The sequence below is a fragment of the Scleropages formosus genome, chromosome 3 (assembly GCF_900964775.1).
Source record: "Scleropages formosus chromosome 3, fSclFor1.1, whole genome shotgun sequence".
In the NCBI taxonomy this organism is placed as follows: Eukaryota; Metazoa; Chordata; class Actinopteri; order Osteoglossiformes; family Osteoglossidae; genus Scleropages; species Scleropages formosus.
Window position 1 is genome coordinate 8,420,099 of NC_041808.1, and position 22,000 is coordinate 8,442,098.

General features: G+C 47.0%; 1 protein-coding gene across 2 annotated transcripts; it reads right to left on the reverse strand.

Moving 5' to 3' along the window:
* Positions 1-16,048: 16,048 nt before the first annotated feature.
* On the reverse strand, positions 16,049-20,069 carry LOC108923779 (uncharacterized). 2 transcript variants are annotated; one of them, XM_018734732.2, is made up of 4 exons: positions 19,631-20,069; positions 16,677-17,135; positions 16,403-16,550; positions 16,049-16,303 (listed from the first exon to the last, which is right to left on the reverse strand). In XM_018734732.2, the coding sequence occupies exons 1-3, from the start codon at positions 19,749-19,751 to the stop codon at positions 16,420-16,422; spliced, it is 711 nt and encodes a 236-aa protein (XP_018590248.1). In that variant the 5' UTR covers positions 19,752-20,069; the 3' UTR covers positions 16,049-16,303; positions 16,403-16,419. The 2 variants fall into 2 exon arrangements, with proteins under 2 accessions (XP_018590248.1, XP_018590250.1); XM_018734734.2 differs by having other exon boundaries at positions 16,049-16,321.
* Between the last annotated feature and the right edge of the window lie 1,931 nt (positions 20,070-22,000).

A 22,000-nucleotide genomic window follows, 5' to 3' on the forward strand; every position in this document is an offset into this window, starting at 1 on the left:
TGAGGGTCGCGGCGGTCCGGAGCCTATCCTGGAGCAACTGGGCACGAGTACGCCCTGGACAGGATGCGAATCCGTTGCAGTAAATACAATATATGTATTTTAAAAATTCCTGCTGGTGTTGTGATAAATACACGGCCATTGTAATATCTATATCTATATCTATATCTATACATATACATATACATATATTAGCCTGTGAGAAGTACATCAACACCACATCAACACACGAAGAGCTTTAGACACGGACACAGGATTATCAGCACAGCTTGTTTGTCTGATGTCAATACGTTGCTGGTTCACATCCCTCAAGTAGCTGCCTATAAATGCGACGTTTGAATAGCAAATGCATAGATAATCATAGCAGATGCTGGTGGACTCGTTAATGGAGCTGTCAGGAAACCAGGAGAGAAATCGGTTTGAAAGAGATGGGTTTAAGACACTACTTGAATGCTGGGAGGGATTCAGCAGCTCCGAGGGATAGGGAGCGCTCGTTCCGCAATATTGAGGCCGAAAGCGCGAACCTACGGATTTTCGATTCGGACCCCTTGTGAGCGGAACGAGCGAGGGAGGGAAGACGGGAAGAGCTCTGTGTCGCCAGCGTAGTGGTAGAGGTGGCGCTAGAGCCGAGAGACGTGGTGCAGATGGAGCGGAAGTTTGTTCCGAGCTGAAGACGTGCGTTGAAAGGGAAGTTCCAAACTAATATGAGCCATTCGCGCAGAGACGGAAGCTGCCCGTATTTGTAGGCCCGGCGTACAGCGAAGAAGGGAGCCAGCGGGTTGCGTGGTCATTGTTCAGGGTTGTACACCGCCGAGGATGCGACTCAGATGGCATTCAGCCAGGTGGTTGTGGCAAACAAGGGAGTGAAGAGCAGCCCCCCCCCGGACCAAATGCGACCCCCCCCGTGCAAGGTACGCATCACCTCACACGTGTTTAGGTTTTTTCCTCTTTGTCTGGAGGGATGATAATGCAGAGTGCCTGATTCGGAAGAATAAAGGCACTCAAGAGGAGACTTCACAGGGCGCCCCGGTGACATGGTGGCACACGGCGACGTCGTCCACGCGCAGACAACAGCGTGAGCGGTGCACCGCGGCGGGCCTCGTTACCTGGCGACCCCTGGATCACGAGAGCCGTCACGCCGCGATGAGAGTCGGTCAAAAGGCAAAGTCATTTTGCTCGAACGTCAAGGCGCGGACCTTCCCGCGGACCCGCGCGGACCCGGTTTACCGGCGCCCAGCCGTACGGAGCAGCGGGAGAAGCCGTTGCGAAGTCCCGTGAATGGGAGCCGGGGCAAAGCCGAGCGGAGGGTCCCCGAAGCCCCGTCCACCTCACGTCTCGGTGCCCTGAAGAGCATCTTTGTTGCGGCAGCCTTGGCCCCCCTCGCCTGGCGAAGGTGGCCGCCGCTGGGAGCCCAGTCTGGCGAGAGAGGTGCGGCGGAGCCCCTCCCCGGACCACATGCGCTCGGCTAATCACATTAGCGGCAGAGGAAAGAGATGGGAAGTAGACAGTGCAGTGAAAGCAAGGGTGCGAGCCACGACTAATCTCGTTAGGGCACGGAAAAGGGGGACGCTACCGCTCCGCAGTGGCTGAGAAAACGCTCATTTTCCCAGGAATGAGTTCACCTGTATGGTAACACAGAAAGTTGCCCTTTTGATGCTTATTATATGAGACAATTGCACTTGGCACGTACCAATGGGGGTTTTCGGGGCACCACTTATTGTCAGCGCTTGAAAAAACGGCGACAGACAGTGCATTCCATGAGATCCGCTTTCATGGCGCAGCGAAACGGCCCTTTTAAGCCCTGTGGTACAAGGCTTTTAAACAGAGCCCCGGCAAGTGGGGGGCGCCGAGGGAGGGGGGCCGGCGAATGAATAAAGCTTACTTTATCTTTAATTGTAAGCGCACCCGAGTTCAACCTTAATGCAAACCTTAGCAGCCGAGAGGAGAATGGGATGCTCTCTATAAAAACACTTCCTGCCGACTAATCCGGGCAGATGCTTCTGGAAGGACGTTCCGGGGAGCGAGGACAGGACAGGAGAGGCAGAGCGTGGCCGCCGCCGCCGCTCCGGCCGGGACATCTCGAATCAGATTCCTAACGCCTCTTAGCAACGGTGGGAAAATGAGCCGTCACTTTGGATTCGTCAAGTTTCCGCTTAATCTCGCGCCCGTTTTTTCCCCTCTTTTCTCTCCGTTTTTTGTGGCGGGGATTAAGCGGAGTGGTAAAATGGTGTTTTAATGATTTCTCGGCCCGCGAGTTTGCGGTGCCGCGCCGACGGGCGTCTCCCTCCGCCGTCCGGGGGCGGAAGCGCCGGACGCCGGGACGCGGTCTTCGGCCGGGATTTTCCCACCCGGTGACCGAGGATGTCCTTCAGAAGAATAATCCAGCTTTGCTTTTGTCCCTTTTCCTTCAAGCGGCTGAGGGCCTTTTGAGAGCCGAGTTCACACGTGAAGCCGATGAGCTCGATTCTTCTTCCTGGCGCTTTGAAGCACAGCAGTTAAAGATCACACACACACCCCCCCACACACACACACACACACACATACTACAGATCAAACAGTAGCTGTAAGCACTATTGAAACCGATATCGGGTCCGAACCTCGAGATCCTCTTTAAGTCTCATTCGTGATTTCGGTCTAAAGCAGCACTTCTATTAAGGTCGGGACTCAACTGACGAGAAGCGGCGCACGTTGTAAGGTGAGCGGAGTCTGACGGTGCGAAGGGACAAGCCGTTTCTTACTGCGTTCAGCGCCCCCTATAGGGCCGCACGCTTGTACTCCAGGTTCGAACGGGATGCTAAACCCGGGCGTCTCCTGGAATCTGAACCGGCGACGTTCCGGGAGCATCCCCTCTACCTGCAAAGTGCTGAAACCGGTTAAACGAAACAATCTCCCGCCGTTCCTCCACGATCCATCTGCTTCTCTCGTTCATATTGCTGACGATACCCCCCTCACACCTTGAAATCGCTGCACCCGAGGTGAGATTGGAAAGCAAGCGTTAGCGCGTCATTATCCGAAGGTACGACTTGTCAGGACTTTGCCCCTAACGTGAACGTTACCCTCGTAGGCTCTTTGACGCAATTTGTGGTTATGGGAGAACAGATGGGGTCGAGCCTCTCCGTGCCCCGGGCCCCGAGGCGACGGCCCCCAGGTAGTTACGCCTGTCCATGAGGACTACTCTCAGCGCGCCCCATGCGAACGCCGGCGACTGTCAGACCCTCGCAGAACAATGGCTCGGTCAGCGGGGGTTTCTGTGATCCCCCAGCAGTCCTTCCGTAAGCAGCTCCGTCTAATATTGTCTGATGTGATTTCGCTCAACGGAATACATTAATGGCGCTAATGATTCCGCGGTCATCTGTGCAGCCCAGCTGCAGGTGTCATCCGCACCACGAGCGCCCAGGGCCGAGCCGGTGACGGGAAACGAAACGACCCGATAGCTTCGTATCCGGTTCACTCCCTCGAATCAAACGAAACGTCATAAACGCGAAATTCTGCCGTCATACCGTAAAAATAAAAAAACCGGTTTGCTGCGTGTCTAGTCTAAAGTCTCGAGTCCTGTAGCGGATCCATACAAGTTTTTTCTTTAATTGAAGGAATCTTTTCAATAAATCAGAATGAAGCTAGGATGTTACCAGGTCCTTTATCCTGCTGAGATGGAGTACTACATTTAAAAAGTGAGGATAAACTTCACTCACAGACGAGGAGAAGTCGGTGGCCTTAGACTATAAAATCACCTAAAAGGTAAATCAGACTTCGGATGTTTAATCATAACTGAGGCCATTTCTATTAATATTTGGGTACGTGGACTTTTCTGCACTTGGTGCTAATGACCAGTGTAGGATTTATGAGTAATGATAAGAACAGACCGGAATTTTCTAAATCCCAGCGTTCGACGCAACTAAATTTATCCTTCCGATGCTTCCCTTTCAATCTGATTCTTTATAGACTGCAGTAATAAATGTCACGCTGCAGATTCATAGCTTCCTGACCTGCAAGGGAAAAAATGCTAAAACCATGGCGTGAGACTGAAGAGAACCAACTGAGCTGGATTTTAAAATGAGACGCACCGGATCTTCTCGGACGCCTTGCAAGGCTGTCGCGGCAGCGCTGACCCTATGCTAACAGCCGTCACCTATTGCACGAGCGCTGAAAAGCACGGGAAGGTCCACATTCTTTCCAGAGTAAACTTCGCGCAGCCTTTAAAATGTACTTGGTGTCACGGTTGGAGCGCGTCCCTTTGGCTCCGAAGGTTGCTGGTTCGATCTCTGGCTGCAGTGCCCATGAGTACAGTTCTTGTTCTGGTACCGGTGCCTGGATACCTAGTTGTACCCCTGTGATGGACTGGTGTCCCATCCAGGGTATGACCCCCCCATACCCTCAGCCTTGTGCCCTATGTCTCTGGGATAGGCTCCAGCTCACCGTGACCCTCCTCAGGATAAGCGGTTATTGAAGTTGGTTGGTGCTCTGTGTTCCGGTTCAGCAATGTCACGGTGCTCTCATCCAAAGGGTTGGTCGTGTCCCCCAGCTTCATTTCTCATGCTGTCATTGCCCAATTAAAGCAAACACGACTTCAACCGTGTCGGCGTTTCTAGGACAACGGGGAAGAGATTTCTCCAAAAACCTCGAATTCCGCCGCTCGCATTTTCCCGGACTTCATCACTTCCCTTGACGTCCCGAACGGATGTTCGGTTTAATATGCGCTCCCTCACAAACACCTAAAAATATTTGCATTTATTTACCTGGCATTTCTCTCCAAAGCAACTCAGAGTGCTCAGCTACTTACACTGATTTACCCATGTATACAGCAGGGTCTTTTTTACTGGATCGCTTCAGGGTAAGTACCTTCATCAAAGGTACTACAGCAGGAGGTGGGATTCAAACCTGGGTCTTTTGGGTGAAAGATGGCAGCTCTAACTATTATGCCACCTGCTGTCCTCTAAACCTGAATGGTAGCAGGTCAAACTTTTGATACCAAGGAAAGGTGATATTTCTGTCTAGATGCAGAATATACATTTATTTCACCTTTTTCTTTATTTATGTAAAGTTTGTCTGGGTCAAGAGCACAAACTGTTCGCGGGGCAGCAGAGGGAGTGATAGTTAAGGACATAGACTGGAACCCTGAAGATCACACTCATTTCCTTGCTCTCTCATGGAGAAAAGTGCCCCTCCTAAGCACAGTGAAACACACACACATTGTTTGAAACTGCTCATCCCAAGCAGGGTCACAGCAAACCAGAGTCTAACTCAGCAACACAGGGCACAAGGCTGTAGGGGACATATCCCAGATGGGACACCAGTCTGTTGCAAGGCACCCCAAGCAGGACTCGAACCCCAGACCCACCAGAGAGCAGGCACAGGCCAAACCTACTGTCCCACCATACCCCCGTCCAATGAAATAACCCCCTGCGCAATTGGATCAGATGAAATCATCAGCCAAGGAGTGGTTTATTAGGGATTATTTTACAGTGATTTATTTAGCTGACACTTTTCTCCAAAGCAACTTGCAACATTAAGGTTCTTCATAATTATTTGCCCATTTGGGTAATTTTACAAGCACAAATGAAGGGTAGTACCTTGCTCAAGAGGGGAATGAACCTACAACCACTGGCTCCAAAGCCAGCAACTCTAACCACTACACTACCAGCACACTGCAATTATACTGCACCTCTATGGTAAAGGCCATGTCAACATGAATCTCTATAGAAGAGAAGAGACCCACAGATCAGACTTTCTACACACCAGTATGTTCTCTGCTCTGTTGTGCACACAGTACCTTCATCTCTTCATCCTTCCCTTACCGTTCTGTCACAAATGATATTAATAAAAGCACAGTGAGCATTTTTTCCACTCTTTTTCACAAATGTATGGAACCTTGCATCTGTTCATCTACTGCTTTCCTCTCCTAAGCCAATCAGAACCCGTACCGGAAGCATAGATGATCAGACTGAGGTTATCATACTTTGGATGTGTCATGAGAACATTCAATTGCTAAGAGCAGCAGGATAGGTGGTAGCATAGTGGTAAGTGCTGCTGACCTTCAACCTAAGGTTGGTGGTTTGAGCCTCCCTACCTCCTGTGTCTGTAAACCAAGTACTTACCCTGAATTGGTCCAGTAAGATTACCCACCTCTACAAATGGGTAAACAATTCTAAGTCTCTTTAGACAGAAGCATCAGTCAAATAAGTTAAGACTTTCCTGGAAAAATACAACCAGTACCTTGATGGATGAGCTCAACCACAGTGACAATGGACACAAGTAGAGGACAGAAGTTTCTGGAGGGACTGTGCATGTGGTTGACATGGACTTAGTAATAAACAGTGTAAGTCCCCTTTAAATTCAGAAATATGTTTAGTTTCATTAAATCCTCAGGGTAGAAAACATCAGTCCAGATGTTCGGTCTCTGGTTGACTAAGGTGCACCATGCCGTACTCCTGATGTCAATAGATCTAAAGGATTCTGCCATCACACCCCTCTCAAGAACTCCAAGAGTGTTATAAAAACATGACGGTGAACCTCTTTTTGTTGATAAATCAGTATCTGTTTTGGTCTATTTTATTCTAAGTGCTAAGTGTTCAGTTACCAGCCCGAAAATAGATTAATCCGTGATTAACGAACATATCAATCCAATCCAATCTGCTAATAGCCCAGTTTTAAAAATTGGTAGTAGCAGGTAGTAACATGTAAATCTGTCCTCCAATAACCAAATGGGCACTTACTACATGGGAGACATTGTGAAATTGCATTCTGGAGCACATTAGCAGCCTGGAAGGTGTCGGTTAGAAAATCTGTTGAGCAGCTCCATAATTAAACTTCAGAACACGAGTGAGATGAAGTTCATGAGACAAAATACAAGTCATTAATTATTAATACTACCATCAATCACTACATGACCTGCACATATTAATAAAGATGGGACAGTGGCTGAGATTCCTACCTCAAAGGCCTCATTAATTCTGAACACAGCTGTGGAACTGGGGGGGGGGGGCGCGGTGATGAAGTGGATGGGTTTGGCCTGTACCTGCTCACTGGTGGGTGTGGGGTTTGAATCCTGCTTGGGGTGCCTTGCGATGGACTGGCGTCCCCTCCTGGGTGTGTCCCCTCCCCCTCCAGCCTTGTGTTTCTGGGCTAGGCTCCGGCTCACTGCGACCCTGCTTGGGACAAGCGGTTTCAGTGTGTGTGTGTGTGTGTGTGTGTGTGTGCGTGTGTGTGTGAGAGAGAGCAAGCAAGCTCTGGAACTGTGAGGCACCAGCGCTACCCACTGTGCAGCTTAGTGCTACTGCACATGTCACAATAGTGTTGTCACACACTGCCCCCTAGTGTTTGCACTGCACACCTGCGGTGACAAGAGCAGTCAACAATTAATACTAAGGAAAAAAAAAAAAACCAAGGTCCATTTCACCCACAGCACATTTTGAAATAATATTTTAAATTCATTAAAAAAGCAACCCGCGTGCAAGGTGATACAACAGAGTCCCCCTGTAAAATTGCTGCACGTGGACACATGCATGCACCTGAACATTGGTGCATATGGTGGAAAGAAACAAAGTTTACTTGAGAATCACACATCTGCAACTAAGTTTCTCTTTCTACTAATGTAACGCACAAATTGTATTCTCTGAGGTGTACGGCGCTTTGGAGAAGAGCATCTGCTAAATGAATAAATGTAAATGTAAAATTAGTTGCAAGAACAAATTGTGTCGTGCAGTTTTTTTCTTCTTTTTCTGTACACAAATTAAATGTGTTGTTTCTTTACAGCGTTTACCTCTTTTCAGTCCTCAGTTCATGTCGGTTACATTTGTTCATTTACTAGGCACTTTGATTCAAAGCAACATATGGCTCGGAGCAAACAGCTGTGCATCAATAACAGACGACAAGCTTTAGACGCACACACATTTACATTTATTTAATTAGCAGACACTTTTCTCCAAAGTGCCTTCTAACAAACTCTATGTAGTGTTATCAGCCCACACACTTTATTCACCAAGGTGACTTACACTGCTAGGTACACTACTTACACTGGGTCACTCATCCATACATCAGTGGAACACACTCACATACTATGCTAGGGGTGAACCTGAACAGCATGTCTTTGGATTGTGGGAGGAAACCAGAGCAACCAGACACAAGGAGAACATGCAAACTCCACACAGACTGGGCAGGGATCAAACCCACATTTTCTCACGCCACCCAGGTGCTGTGAGACAGCAGCGCTGTTCACTGTGCCACCCAGAATACCTGCCCATTTATACATCTGGGCAGTTATTACTGCATGTACTCAAGGGAAGCACCTTGATCAAGGGTACTAGAGTAGGAAGCGGGATTTGAAGCCGGGACTCTAGATTTCAAGCTGTCGGGCTTAGCTACCGTGCCATCTGCAGCCCACACCCCCAGAGACAACTGTCACCTTTTAATGCCAGTTTAATGTAACTTTGTAAAATATTTATACTTTATTTGGGACTCAGCTATAAGTCAGTGAGCTGCTGGCCCATGTTTGTGTTTGTTAGCCGACTTCTCTGGTCCAGCTGTTTGCTGCTGTTGCTCAGTTGTGGGAAGGGGACTGGCCTGCGCTGCTGGGGAAATTAAGTTAAGAGCTGCATTCCTCTCTAAAGGACTCCGATCTTCCACTGACTTTGTGTAGCCTTTCTAGAAAAAATTATGAGAAGCACTAAAACAGGTAACAGCGGTGCTCTTGTTGACAGAAGTAAAAAAATTCTAAACAAGAATGGTGTTTATTGTGTTTATTTATACAGATGACAGATGGAATGATAAATAAATGCAAATGTTACCGTTAACGTGTGTATTACAATATTTCTTTCCTAAGGATACACATCTACACATATTTATGTTATCAGACACATTTCTCCAAATGAACATACAGGGCAGAGTAAACATAAGTACATCAGCAACAAAGAGCCTAAGAAATGCAATGTAACAAAATGTAGCTTCTGTAAAAAAAAATGATGGTCAAGAGCATGGTGAGAACATGGTTATAAAGTCTGGTTAAAAGCACAGTGTCTTTGGTACAAGAAGCTCTCAGAGATGTCCTTTCATCCTCTTCAACTGGGCTTCGACTCCTGGACTGGAACCAACACATGTTCTAGAGGACAGCGAGAACCACAGTGCTGGATGTCCCATCAGGACACCTGCATTTGAGAGACAGAACCGAACCCGGGGGTGGGTGGGAGGGTCCGTCAGTCCTCTTTCATTGGTTTAAGTCCAGAGTTCCCAGTCACAGGACCTGTTGGAAAACTGCTGTGACTGTTCATCCCAATAAGGCAAAAAAACCTGCGACCTTAACTAATTACCCACTGGCCTCAGCTGGAGCAGTGAGGTAGGTGGTCAGGTAAATAATACTCAGATTTCTCCCGTTTAAACAAATACCAGCAAGTAACAAACTGGGGCACCTGGGCTGTGTGGGTGTGGATTTGAACCCAGCTCAGTCTGTGTCAAATTCATATGTTATGCCTATGTTCGTGTGGGTCTGCTCCAGGTGCTCAGGTTTCCTCCCACACTCCAAAGATACGTTTCAGATGGAGCGGTGGCTCCAAATTGCTCTTTGTGTGTATGAGACCGCCCTAATGCCATGTGCTGCTGGTGAAAACTAAAGACCTCCATGAGCCCGCACTGTTACTGCTAATGGACAAACAAGCAGAGCTCTCGGTCAGTTTACTGTCTTGCTGGCCAGTGAGGGGTCTGCTGAGGTTCAGCAGCTGTGCTGGCTGGTGGTCTCCAGGCATTAGAAAGGAATGGTCTCCAAGCGGTCAGTTATTAGTCTGTAGGGTGGAGGATGAGGTCATGTACCTCTGATGGACGCTGATGCAGGTACTGCCTGGAGGGGAGCCAAGGGGACACTGAAGGCTGGTACCCCACATGGCTGAGCGCCACAGTCATACCAGGGCACTGGGGGAAGGGGGCGTGGGGAGAAACCCGACCCAACTCGGGACACGCGGTGTTGGGGGGCCGTGCCCAGGACCAGGCAGAAGAGCTGGACGTGCTTGCTGTCATAGGGACCGTTTCCAGGACATGCACCCCGTCCCCATCTCTGTCCCCAGTGCCCTCTGGAGCCACATCTTGCTCGAGGTCTAGGCGACGGCGGCAGCATGTAGCCCCCAGGCCCCCCGGCATGACGAAGGCCAGGAACAGGGAGCCCACAACCAGATGCCGGACCCAGGTAAAGTTACAGATTGTGTGTTTACTGAGAAAAAACATCATGCGACACATTAAACACAGAAGGGACACACAATGCGCTTGTGTCAGTCTCATGAATAAATGAGACCTATGGACATTTCAGTGCCTTTGTCTTACATTTATTCATTCAGCTGAGACTTGTCGCCAAAGTGACTTACAATGATTTACCCAGTTATACAGCTGGGTAATTTTTTTTTTTTTTACTGGAGCAATTCAGGGAAAGTACTTTGCTCAAGGATACTACAGCTTGAGGTAAGACCTGCAACTTCCTGGTCCAAAGGGAACAGTTCTAACCACTACAATACCAGCTCCCTAGGCAAAGAAAGACTCTTTTAGTATTAATATTATATTAACCGTTCATATTTTTCAGGATAAAAAAAATTTAAAATATATAGGACTGTATTACATTTAAAATATGTACATTCAAATGTATATAGTTTTTAAATAACCGTTTTACAGCAAATCAAATTAAAATCTTGGTAAAAACGTGAAATATCGCATAAAATTAAAATCTCAGTGCACTATAAATAATGAAAATATTTTAAGTGAAATTATGGTGTCCGGACGCGTTTCTCATTATGCGACACTGGTTCGAGTGATGTCAAAGTCACAGATGAGGTTTAAATGAAGTTTGATTCTTCCATGATGCCTCATCAAGAAATGTAGATTAAAGATGAAGACAAGATGAGCTGATCTTTTGTTTTCATACCATAAAAATGAATGAAACGCCTACAAAAATCACAGCTTCTCACTACCGTAACAGGATGTTGTTGAAAGTCTTAAAAGGTAAAATAAAATGATGATTCATTAGATGATGATGTAAGCAAAATTTTTACTAAATCATTCCTGCATCTATTTTGGGTGAAAAAGCAAAGGATTCTCATTACCTCAACAGACAATTTTACATTTACTCACTCATTTTTCTTCTGGTCTGGATTTAAGTCCATGAGATGGACACTTTCACAGCCAGAACTGGAGTTCCGAACTCAAAAACCACAGCTCTACCTGTCTGCAGGGGGTCCGTACCGAATTCGGACCATTTGGGAGAGTCCGTCAGGGTTCGGTCCACTTACCCCCTGACCACTGGATAAGTCCCACATAGAGCTGTCCTTAGATAACGTGATCTGGCCTGGAGACGTTCAGGAATACAAATTGCGTTGTGTTCAGTGAAACAAACAGGATTATTTACAACAGCACTGAACAATTTGCTTTTTGTGCATGAGACGCACCTTGTTTTGGGCTGCCGTCATCAAACAGCTCGTGCGCCGTCTTCATACTGCAGCATTTAAATCGACATTTAGCTGCGAAAGTTTCGGATGGACCATTTCTCATTAATCTACTACCGAGCCAGTGACGTTTCAAAAGGTGCAGATTAATTGTACGCTTTCCAAGTTTAACCGAGTTATGTAAATTAGAGGTGTTACCGCAAACCGCTGTGGTACGAGTTTTATTTGACCTGCCAAAGCGTTCTCGTGTATCCCCCTTTCTCGACTCTCCACTGGCTTCCTGCAGCAGCCTGTATCAAGTTCAACACACTGGTCACGGTCTCAAAGACAGTCAAAAGATCTGTTCCCCGATACCAAGAGGACCTGATTGCTACTTACAGCACCGTAAGAGCACTGTGTAAAAAGTTGACTCAAGTCAGTCGGATGTCTAAATTCTGTAGGTTCTCAATTTTGGCTCTGATGTAGAGGACTGACCTCCCTCCCTACCTCAGAGCTGCTGAATCCCTCCCAGCATTAAGGAATGGTCTCAAAACTCATCTCTTTCAGACCCACTTCCCCGCTGATTTCTTGAAACCTTTGTAAGTCATCTGTCCACCACTGACTACTTTTTATCTTCCTTCCCCCCCCAATACATGGATCCCTACATCTGTCACACCAAACAGAGGATCCGGGGACAGCTGGACCAAGCGCAGGACCGTTTATTCGGAACCGAGGGGGCACGAAGACCCATAGGCAGGACCAGGGACCCTTGTTTCAACGAGATTCCGTAAGCGCGAAGGCCCTGAAGAGTGTCTATTAAAGCCGAGCGCTCCGATTGTCATCAGGTGCTTGATCGGCGTCAGGTGCCGTTGACTGCGATGCGTGTGTGGATGTGACAACTACAGGAAGTTACTGGAATACGTAACAATAGCAGTACCGAACAAACAAGCTGCGCTTCAAAAATCATGTGTCTCTATCTAAGCCCTCCGTCACTTGTGAGATGCACTTTTGTTTACTCTGAGCTGTAAGTCACTTTGGAGAAAAGCTTCTGCCAGACATACACATGTAAATGTAAATCTAATGCTAATTAACCTTATTATTAGTGATATAATAGGGCAGCAGGTACTAGCGTTCCTTCACAATGCCTGGACAGGGGTTCGATGCCCACTAGGTTGTTGTGAAGTTTGCATGCTGTGTTCAGGTAGGTTTACTCTTATATTCCAAAGACAAGTGTGGTACAGGGCAATGGTAAACCACTTTTTACCCTCCCTTTCCTTGAATCAGTTTCAAAGGCACTTACCCTACCTAATATGTACACTAAAATGATAATCACATATGCCTTGTAAACAAGAATGTTTGATGTACACAGGTAATGTATTTTCTGGAGGTTAATTTTATTTCATTATGGTGAATTGTCTATTTCCATTCATTAAAGAGCTGCACCCAGAACAGTATTATTAAATGTTTAATGTTTGTTGACAAATGTTTAAGTTCTAATTCTGCAAACTTATTTCAGACAGCTGGTAGAATAGGAGGCAGCGTTGCTGCCTTTGGCTCTAAAGGTTCAATTGCAGGTTCAATCCCCACCTCTGGCTGTAGGACCCTTGAGCGAGGTACTTACACTGAACTGCTCCAGTAAAATTAGCCAGCTGTGTAAATGGGTAAATAATTGTAACCTTAACATTGTAAGAGGCTTTTGGAGAAAAGTCAGTTGAATATATGCAGATTTGTTATTTATATTAATTTAATAACAAATGTAACTTTTGAATACCGTGAATATTTCATCGAAAAGGCACTTTTTTCCACCTTATGTTCCCCATTACTCTAATTGACAACATCAGAATTCACAGAGGGTGGGGGGGCCTGGTAGTGCGGCGGCACAGTGGCGCGGCAGGTTTGGCCGGGTCCTGCTCTCTGGTGGGTCCGAGGTTTGCGTCCCGCGTGGGGTGCCTTGCGACGGACTGGTGTCCCGCCCTGGGTGTGCGTGTGTGTCCCCCATGCCCTTTGCCCTTTGGCACCAGGCTAGGCCCCGTTTTGCCGCAAACCCACTCGGGACAAGTGCGGTCTCAGACTGTGTGTGTGGGTGTATCTTTCCTTTTTCAACAGTATATGACAGCATGTGGGGGGGGTTCGAAGGAAGCTCCTTTGAGCAGAAAGCAACATCTCTATTAGACTCTAACCACTATGCCACCTGCTGTCCCTACCCTCACCCTGGGCTCCTCCTACCTTTACTCGTGTAAATTATTGAATTATTACTTTTCTTTTTCCACTTGTCGCTTTCGACCGCGCGCTCTGCTGGGTCTCGGGTTCCGCCGTCCCGCGCTCGTCGTTGGCGCAGCTGCCCTGGTGCAGGCGCGCGCCGCCGCTCGCGCAGCAGTAGCGCAGCTCACACCTCCCGCAGCAGACGAGTGCGTCTCGCGCGTCGATGCGCTCGGGAGTCGAGACGGCGGAAGCCGCTCCGCCAGACGCCGCGGGCGCGTCCTGCGACCCGTGGCAGTACCCCCCCCCCCCCCCCCCGACCCACCGACCCACCGGAGGCGGCACGCGCGACGTCCAGCAGGAGGAGCAGCGCCCACGCGACGGGCGCCGCGAGACTGCGGCTCCCCCCGAGGACGCGCGTGGAGTGCGCGAGACCGAGCGGTGCCCGACTGTGGGGACCGGATGCACGAGAACTCAGAGGAACGAGAAAGCACCGATGCCTGAGGATGCCGGTGGAAGTTTTCATAATAATCGGCTCGCGCCGTAAGCGCGCCCATCCTTACGCTTAGATAAAAACTAATAAACAGCGAGTCATCTAAAACCCCATTGCAAAAAACTGGAAAAAAAAAACACACACACACACACAAAACCGCTGAAATAAAATTAAAAACACACAAAGGACGAGTTGTGATTCCGCGAAGCCCAGACTAGTGACCACTGCGAGCCGCGACTTTACTTTAGGCTCTAACCCGTGTCACGCGCTGGGCGGACCGCTGAGCGCGCGGTCATTTTACTCCCCGGGACCAGGCTTTGCTGGGGAACTCAATCCGTACAACACGGATAGACTCACAGGAACAGAAACACTCGCGGAAAGAACCAAAGTTTAAACGAAGAAACCCAGCGGAGCGCCGTGACGCAGACTGTGCGCGCGCTCCTCCTGCTCGGCTCCGTGGTTCCGAGCCGAAACAGGCCAGGTCATCGCCTTACAGCTAATAAAATAAATTCGTGAATCGTCAATCGCTTTTTTAGCTCACGACAATTTAAACGGCAACAACAATTTAATGACAGCATTTTATTGACAAAATTTAAAAAGCGCCACTTGAAGATTCATTTCTCTCCAAAGAAGAAAAGCGTAATTTTTTATGAAACTACGGGAAGTAGATTTTTATTGTTAAATGTTTGTTTTGACCCGATTTTCATTCAAACCTAAATATAAAAAGGTTCTTGTTTGCCTTGTTTCTCAAGGAGAATAAAAATTCTCCGGAATGCTGCTGTCCGCGCTCGCACCCCACTCCACGGCGGACGGTCCCCGTTTCCATGGCGACGCGCCGTTTTCATCAGTAGGGGAACCGCTCGCTAAACCTTCACCTTGAGGCTGAAGGCACTTCCAGGTGAGAAGGTCGAGCTGGAAGGACTCGGTCGGCGCTCCTCTGCGGGAAAGACGCGCTCAGATGTTTCAGTGGAGCTGTTTCCATTTCCCACTCAGGATTATGACTTTGTTTGTTTAGATTTTACATAAACCAGCAATTTATTTAAAATGTGTTTTTATAGTGTCTAAATATTAGTCAGTTTTTTTTTTTTTTAAAGGGGTTGTGCTCTTAAACCCTTTACATGATACAATAGATGCAACAAGCTGACAACATTAATTCAGAGCAGTCTCTTTCAAATGAAAAGGCCATCATCTGTCTCTATTATTAAATACATATTTTATTAAGGAAATGAGGTGAAATCAGCAAACGCTAGTCAAAATGCCGAGCTGTAATTCAATACTTTGAAAACCAGTTGTTTAAATTTCATAAAATTTCAAAAGGCTAAAAATTAAATGCATTTATACATTTAGTTGCATATTAATTATGCTTGTATTCCTGTTGTTTTTAGTGAATTTCTGGATGCCCCAATACATATAATTCCAAGTCTGGTCTTGTAGTACTACAGATTACCATTTGTGTTTATATACAAGGCCTTCTGCCATTTATCTGAAGGGGGTCACAAAAGAGGATGGACAGGTTCACCTCTTAGAACCTGGAACTTCAACAAATAGTGTGTACTTTACTGCTGATGAAGTTCAGGAATAGTGTGTCACAGTGTTTGAAACGCCATCAGCACCCAGACATATATATCTGTGATAAATGGGTGACCACAAGAAGAAAAAAATGGTATGATGAGATACTTCGAGTTTAAATGTCAGGAGGACACAGCTGCTGCAGGGGATCATCTCCAGATGCCAGGTGAGCACATGTAGTTCCCCTTCGTTACCACCAATACAACTTCAATGTCACCCTACGGGTGATCATTCCTTCTTGTTATAGACGAAGCAGGAGAATCCCTGCATTTTGAAAGCGTGAGGGACAAATGTAATTATTTCCAAAACGGCGGACCGCACGTCCCTTGCAGAAGTTGCACCACTGCTATGCTTGGGAGTGAAGTGAGCCTGATGATAATGAGCAGTCAGAAAACAAGGGGAGAAACAACTATTTACTCCATGTCCATAATGAGAAGCAGAAACTGCAGGTGGTTCTACCTGCGGTGGATGAGCCCACGGTGACCCTGACTCGTCACAGGCAGGTCCACAGGCTCCAGTGTGTGAGTCACACAGGAAGTCACACAAGACAAAATCTTCAGTGGCACACAGATGGGCAGGGGATCAAAGGAGCCAGTCCTTTCTTCAAGGAGAATGTGTGTGGAACCATGCAGGTGTGGACAGGTGTGCACACCATCTACTGGGAAAACAGGTCCTTGGAGATACATCCTAAGAATTAAACATAAGGGATGGCACACACATGCACAAACACACATAGATAAACGCAAAAACACACCTGAAGTGGAGACTTCCTCATTTCTGAAGGCAATTCAGCTTCTCGCGAAACTGTGTTACAATGATCGCCACGAACCCGATGGCCACACCCAAGGCTGCCACGGCCACTCCCACGATTGTGCCAACAGATTCCTGGAGCCCGAGCAAGCCTGGGGACAGGCCGAAACGGAACCGCTGTTTTCATCAGAAGTTCGTTTCCAAGACTTTCTTTTGCGTGGAAAATACAGCTCCACTTCCCACCCCCTCCACACGCACACCTGTGTTGAAGGGCTCACCTTTTCTCTGCAGGATGCTGAGCTTGGTGCCACTTCCCTGCAGCACAGTGCCATTGTGGACACCAACAAGGCACAGGAACACTCCACGGTCCTCTAGGGAGACGTTGAGCAGCGTCATGGACACGTCTCCGCCTCCGAGATTGCCGCTGAGGAAGACACGGCCCACGAAGCCATCCCCCTCCGTGTGGTTCCCCTTGAGGACAGTCTGTTCCCCCTGCGGTCCATGATGATGCCATTGGACCGCTGTCTCTGTGAGAAATACCCCCTTTACCAGGCAGGAGAAGGTCACATCCTCTCCCTCTTCAGCCTTCACCTTCTCCGGGCTCTGCTCCAAGGCAGGCACCACCTCTGTAGGGGACATGGCTGGAATCTTTGACAGATGTGTGTGGACATCAGTGGAGTTGGAGAGCTCAGATGTGACAGCTCCATTGCAGATGAGGCACACAGAGGTAAGTTCTCCTGGGTGGGAGGAAAAGTAATGTCCCATTTGTCACTCATGTGTTACATGGCAAGAAAGAGAGATTTTGTCTTCTGGGCTCAGGGCCGGACACTAATGGAGTCGGAAAGCATGAGGATATTACATGGACAACATGCCCGAGGAGCACAGTGAGATATCCAGGTTTTGTCTTTTCAGCACCAAGGCTGGAAGCACTGCTTTAGCCTTATTTTGTACCTTTGTGATTTTAATTTGCACATTAAATCAGCATCTCAAACTAGGTGACACCCCTGTCTCGATGTGTCAAATCAGGTAACCTTTACCATCACTGAAGGGGGGAAATTGGCTGAAATCAGTCCAACTCATAAGTTTATTGTCCTATTAATGTTGTTCCTCTCCTTTCCACCTGGTGCATCAGACATCTCCGCACGCATTGCTGCCTGCCTGTGGGACATCTCTTCATGGATGTATGATCACCACCTCCAACTCAACCTCTCCAAACCAGAGATTCTTTACCTCCCAACTGGCTTGTCCTCCTGTCATGACCTCTCGATCAAACTGGACAACTCACTCATTTCGCCCAGCTCCTTTGCTAAGAGTCTGGGAGTAACGATTGATGCCAGTCTGTCGTTCTCTCGGCATATCGAAGCCACGGCCCGGTCCTGCAGATACATCCTGCATAATATTCGTAGGATCCGTCCCTACCTCACTACTGACTCTGCCCAACTACTTGTCCAGGCCATGGAGACTTCACATCTGGACTACTGCAACTCTCTCCTGTATGGCCTTCCTGCTATTGCCATCAAACCTCTGCAGCTTCTACAAAATGCTGCTGCACAAATTGTGTTTGATTTGTCAAAGCGTTCCCATGTATCTCCTCTACTCATCTCTCTGCACTGGCTTCCTTTAGTTGCCCGTATCAAATTCAAAACACTGGTTACTGTGTACAAATGCATCAATAGAACTGCTCCCGGCTATTTACAGGACTTGATCAACCGGTACACCCCAGCCAGGCCCCTTCGCTCATCTACTTCTGCTCTCTTAGTGGTCCCGCGCACGAAAGGCAAAGCTCGGAGGTTCTCCGTTCTGGGTCCGTTGTGGTGGAATGACCTTTCCCTGTCACTCAGAACCGCGGAAACTCTGTCTGTTTTCAAGAAGGGTCTAAAAACCCACCTTTTCCAGATCCACTTCGCCCAAGATCTCTCCAGCTCATCTATGGTGTAACTGTTCACGCATCGTAACTCCAGAAGCATCCCCAGATACAACCTTTATTCAGCCACTACTCTGGTATTGTACTGCTCATTTGTGTATCTTATAATATTTAGTTAAAATTGTTGTGGATATCGGAATTTGTCTATCCTGTGTCTTTACTTGAACGATGAACCTCGGTGCAGCAAGTGGTAGGGAACAAACTAGGTTTGCTTGAGACTCTCATGTCTGCAGCTATGTCTCCTTCTCTCAATGTAACGCATAAATTGTATTTTTGCTGAGATGTACTTCGCTTTGGACAAAAGCATCTGCTAAATGAATAAATGTAAGTGTAAATGTATTTTCCTGACACCCAAAGTCAATACTGAGAATACAAGGGCAACAAGATCACATCATTTTTTTTTTAAAAGGAGAAGAAACAATTATCTACCTAAATTCAAATATATTAAAGGTTATATAAAATTATATTTATTTATCAGTAAAATAGTTAACTGCTCAAGGTACAGGCCATTATGGTTTCACAGAGGAGTAATTGAACAGTGTTTACAAGGGCTGGGATTTTTATTTGTTTTAATATACATTATTCAGGAAGCAGAGGTTTGAAAATATCGTAAAACTTAACATTACTAGTGTATGTCTTTGTGCCAACAGAGTTGTGTCCTTGTGTGTGCCACAGTTCTATAAATATGGCAAACAGCAAAGTGACACTAAATCTCAGTTGCAAAATTAGAAACACAAAAGTCAAATGGATTAAAGTATCAAAGTGCTGCAGAGCCACAGCAAAGGAACCGTGGAACTGGATCTGCGAACCTGCACACGGCTGAGACCTGCAGAGTGTGCCGCAACGCATGCAGTAATGCTTTATATGCAGACAGGGCTTCATCCCCATGGCCATGAGCATCACACACTGCAAGGGTGAAACGCTAAGACAGAGACTCCTGCTGTAAGGAAGGTTACAGTAGGGTTAGGGTTAGGAAGGCTCTTGCCTAAAGCAGTGCACCAGCAAGCAACTGACAACACAGTGGACTAAACGTACTATAAGTACTATAACACATAAATAACTTTAATGAACCTTTTCAAGAAAAAAACGAGCCCCAGCCAGCATGACAGTTAGGGACACAGAGGAAGGAGCACAGATTGGAGGACAAAGGTAAGAAAAACCAAATGGAGAAGAGTTTTCAGTCTAGACAAAAATGCTTTTTATTACAGCACATGCACCTGTAAACATAGTGAGTGACCGCAGCAAAGTGTGTGCTGCATAAGGTGTGTGTGTCTGAGTGACACCTATGAGGATACAAGGCGTTCTTACCCAGCAGCAAAAGAACCCAGAGCGGCGTGAGGGTGAGGCGAGCAGCACCAGTGAGAAGGACCATGGCTCTCAGGGCTCTAGGCTCCACTGAGGGCAGCAGGATGGGCAGCGCTTGTCTCATAGCTGCTTCTGATCACATTTCCTTCATCCGTCACTGCCGAATGGTTGCTGATCCCTATGGACATTCTCTCTACGTGTGTGTGTGTGTGTCTCACTGAGACTGTTTATGAATGTGTGGTGCTTTAAGAAATGAATCCTCTGAAAAATTGACTGGTTAGTGTTATCTGAGTTCTAATTTGTTTTTGCTGTAATCAAATTCAATTAGTCACAGATTTATTAATTTATTAGTTGAGGGCAGCAGGTGGTGAAGTGGTTAGAACTGCTGCTCTGCACTCGAAGGACTGAGGTTCACATCCCCATTCTGCTGTAATACCCTTGATTAAGGCACTTACCCTAAATTTCTCCACCAGAAATACTCACCTGTATAAATGAGTACCTCAGTGTAACTGTCTTCATGTTGTAAGTTATTTTGGAGAAGATAATTCTCCAAATCAGATAGTCATGTAAATGGTGCAAAGCACCTATAATTCCTTAAAAACACTCAGAGGTTAGAATTGAGGTGAACCCAAGTGCAGAATTCATTTAAAAGTGAAGAGTGTAGCAGTGCACAGGCATGTGTGGACAGGAGATGCTGCAACAGAGATTTCCATTCAGGACTCCATGGTAATAAGTACTGCTGGTGCTCCTTATATCTTGTTCTTGATGATGGTGATCAGGTTCAGGTCTGCACCAACACATACCACGGCAGGTCACTGTGAAGCGAACAAGAAGCTGAATACCACAGTTAGAGAGCTCATTCTGAAGATGTTGTGTAGGAGGAAGTGACAGGCTTTGGTTAGTGAAGGGATATGACGATCGTAAGCAAGTGTTTCAGAGATGTGCTGATGAGCTCACGTTGAGGGGATGACTGGTTCCACAACAACTTTACTGATTTGCAAAAGATAAGACAGAAGGAGGTTAGAAGATGGTGGCTAAGCTTTTAAGAAAGAGCTTGTAGGATAGTGGTGAATGCTATTGCCTTTGGACCCAGTGGTTGTAGGTTTAAATCACAGCAGATCTTCCAGCTGTATTATCCTAGAGCAAGCTACTTACCCTAAATTGCTCTGGTAATATGATCTATCTCTATAAATGGGTGAATAATTGTAAGCTGCTTTAGGGAAAAGCATCAACTAAGCTAGACCAAGGTTATGGCCATCCATCTATGGGGACATGTCTGAATGAAAAGTGGTAAATCAAGGAATTATGTGCATAGAGGAAACCATGAGAGAGCATGTCCTTACTGAAGGATCAAAGAGGGACAGCTGATAGTGTAGTGGCTAGAGCTGCTGCCTTTGGATCTAAAGGTTGCAGGTTTGATCTCTGGCTGTAGTACCCTTAAGTAAGGTACTTATCCTAAATTGCACTAAGTTACCTAGCTGTGTAAATGGGTAAATAATTGTAAGCATGTCATAGTTGTGACCTTAAGGGGCTACCCCTGGAACTCCCCAGAATTCCCCTCTCCAGCACTAAACATCAATAGAATGACAACCGATGAACACAAACATCAATTATTTACACGACGCTGGTATGACTCCCCTCAGCGCCATTACAATATTTACATTTATTCATTTAGCTGATGCTTTTCTCCAAAGTGACTTACAGTGTTGACCGTGGGGTGCAGTAGGGGGGCTGGGAGTGACCCAGGGGGATTCTCTCCAGTGATCTGCACCTCTTGTACTGTCTGAAGCATCTTTGTCAAGACTGCTAATGAAAGACATGTACACGTCTAATAAAGAGCACGTGTTCCTTTTACCCTGACTCCTGAGCCAGTTTCTAGTAGCTCCACAGGGGGATTCTACAATATAAAAGTGGTCTTAGCACCAGCTTTTGATGTACAACCGCGGTCCTAAGAGAGTTACCCCAAGGGTCATGCAAGGAGTAGTGAGAAAGACGGGCTTTATGTCAGAGGGAAAAGCAGGAAGATGGTGGTGTACTTCACTCTTACTGGGCAGTGCGGTACTTTACTGTACATGGTGAAGCCTAGCACCATGCTGTGGCCAAACAGAGAGCTGCAGCCAATACCTGATTTCCCACACACAGAGAAGGCCCAGAGTTGGGGAAGGAATTGTTTTTCCCATTCGTTTTTAGTTCCCTTTTGAATATTTTCATGAATTTCGCAAAGTTTTGGTGAAATGTCACAATACCACATCAAACCAAATCAAGTTTCGCAGGTTAATTAGATCGAATGAAAGAGGACTTCTTGTACCATGCATGCCTGCAAAGCGCTCCGATCGCTGTTAGCTAACAGAATTGTAGCAGGCCTGTAAAACA

Coding starts and splice junctions, on each gene's coding strand:
- LOC108923779 (XM_018734732.2), bottom strand. CDS start 19,751: ATGAGACAAGCGCTGCCCATCCTGCTGCCCTCAGTGGAGCCTAGAGCC. Junction 17,136..19,630: donor CTGGGTTCTTTTGCTGCTGG/GTAAGAACGCCT, acceptor CCTCCCACCCAG/GAGAACTTACCTCTGTGTGC. Junction 16,551..16,676: donor CAGCATCCTGCAGAGAAAAG/GTGAGCCCTTCA, acceptor GCCTGTCCCCAG/GCTTGCTCGGGCTCCAGGAA.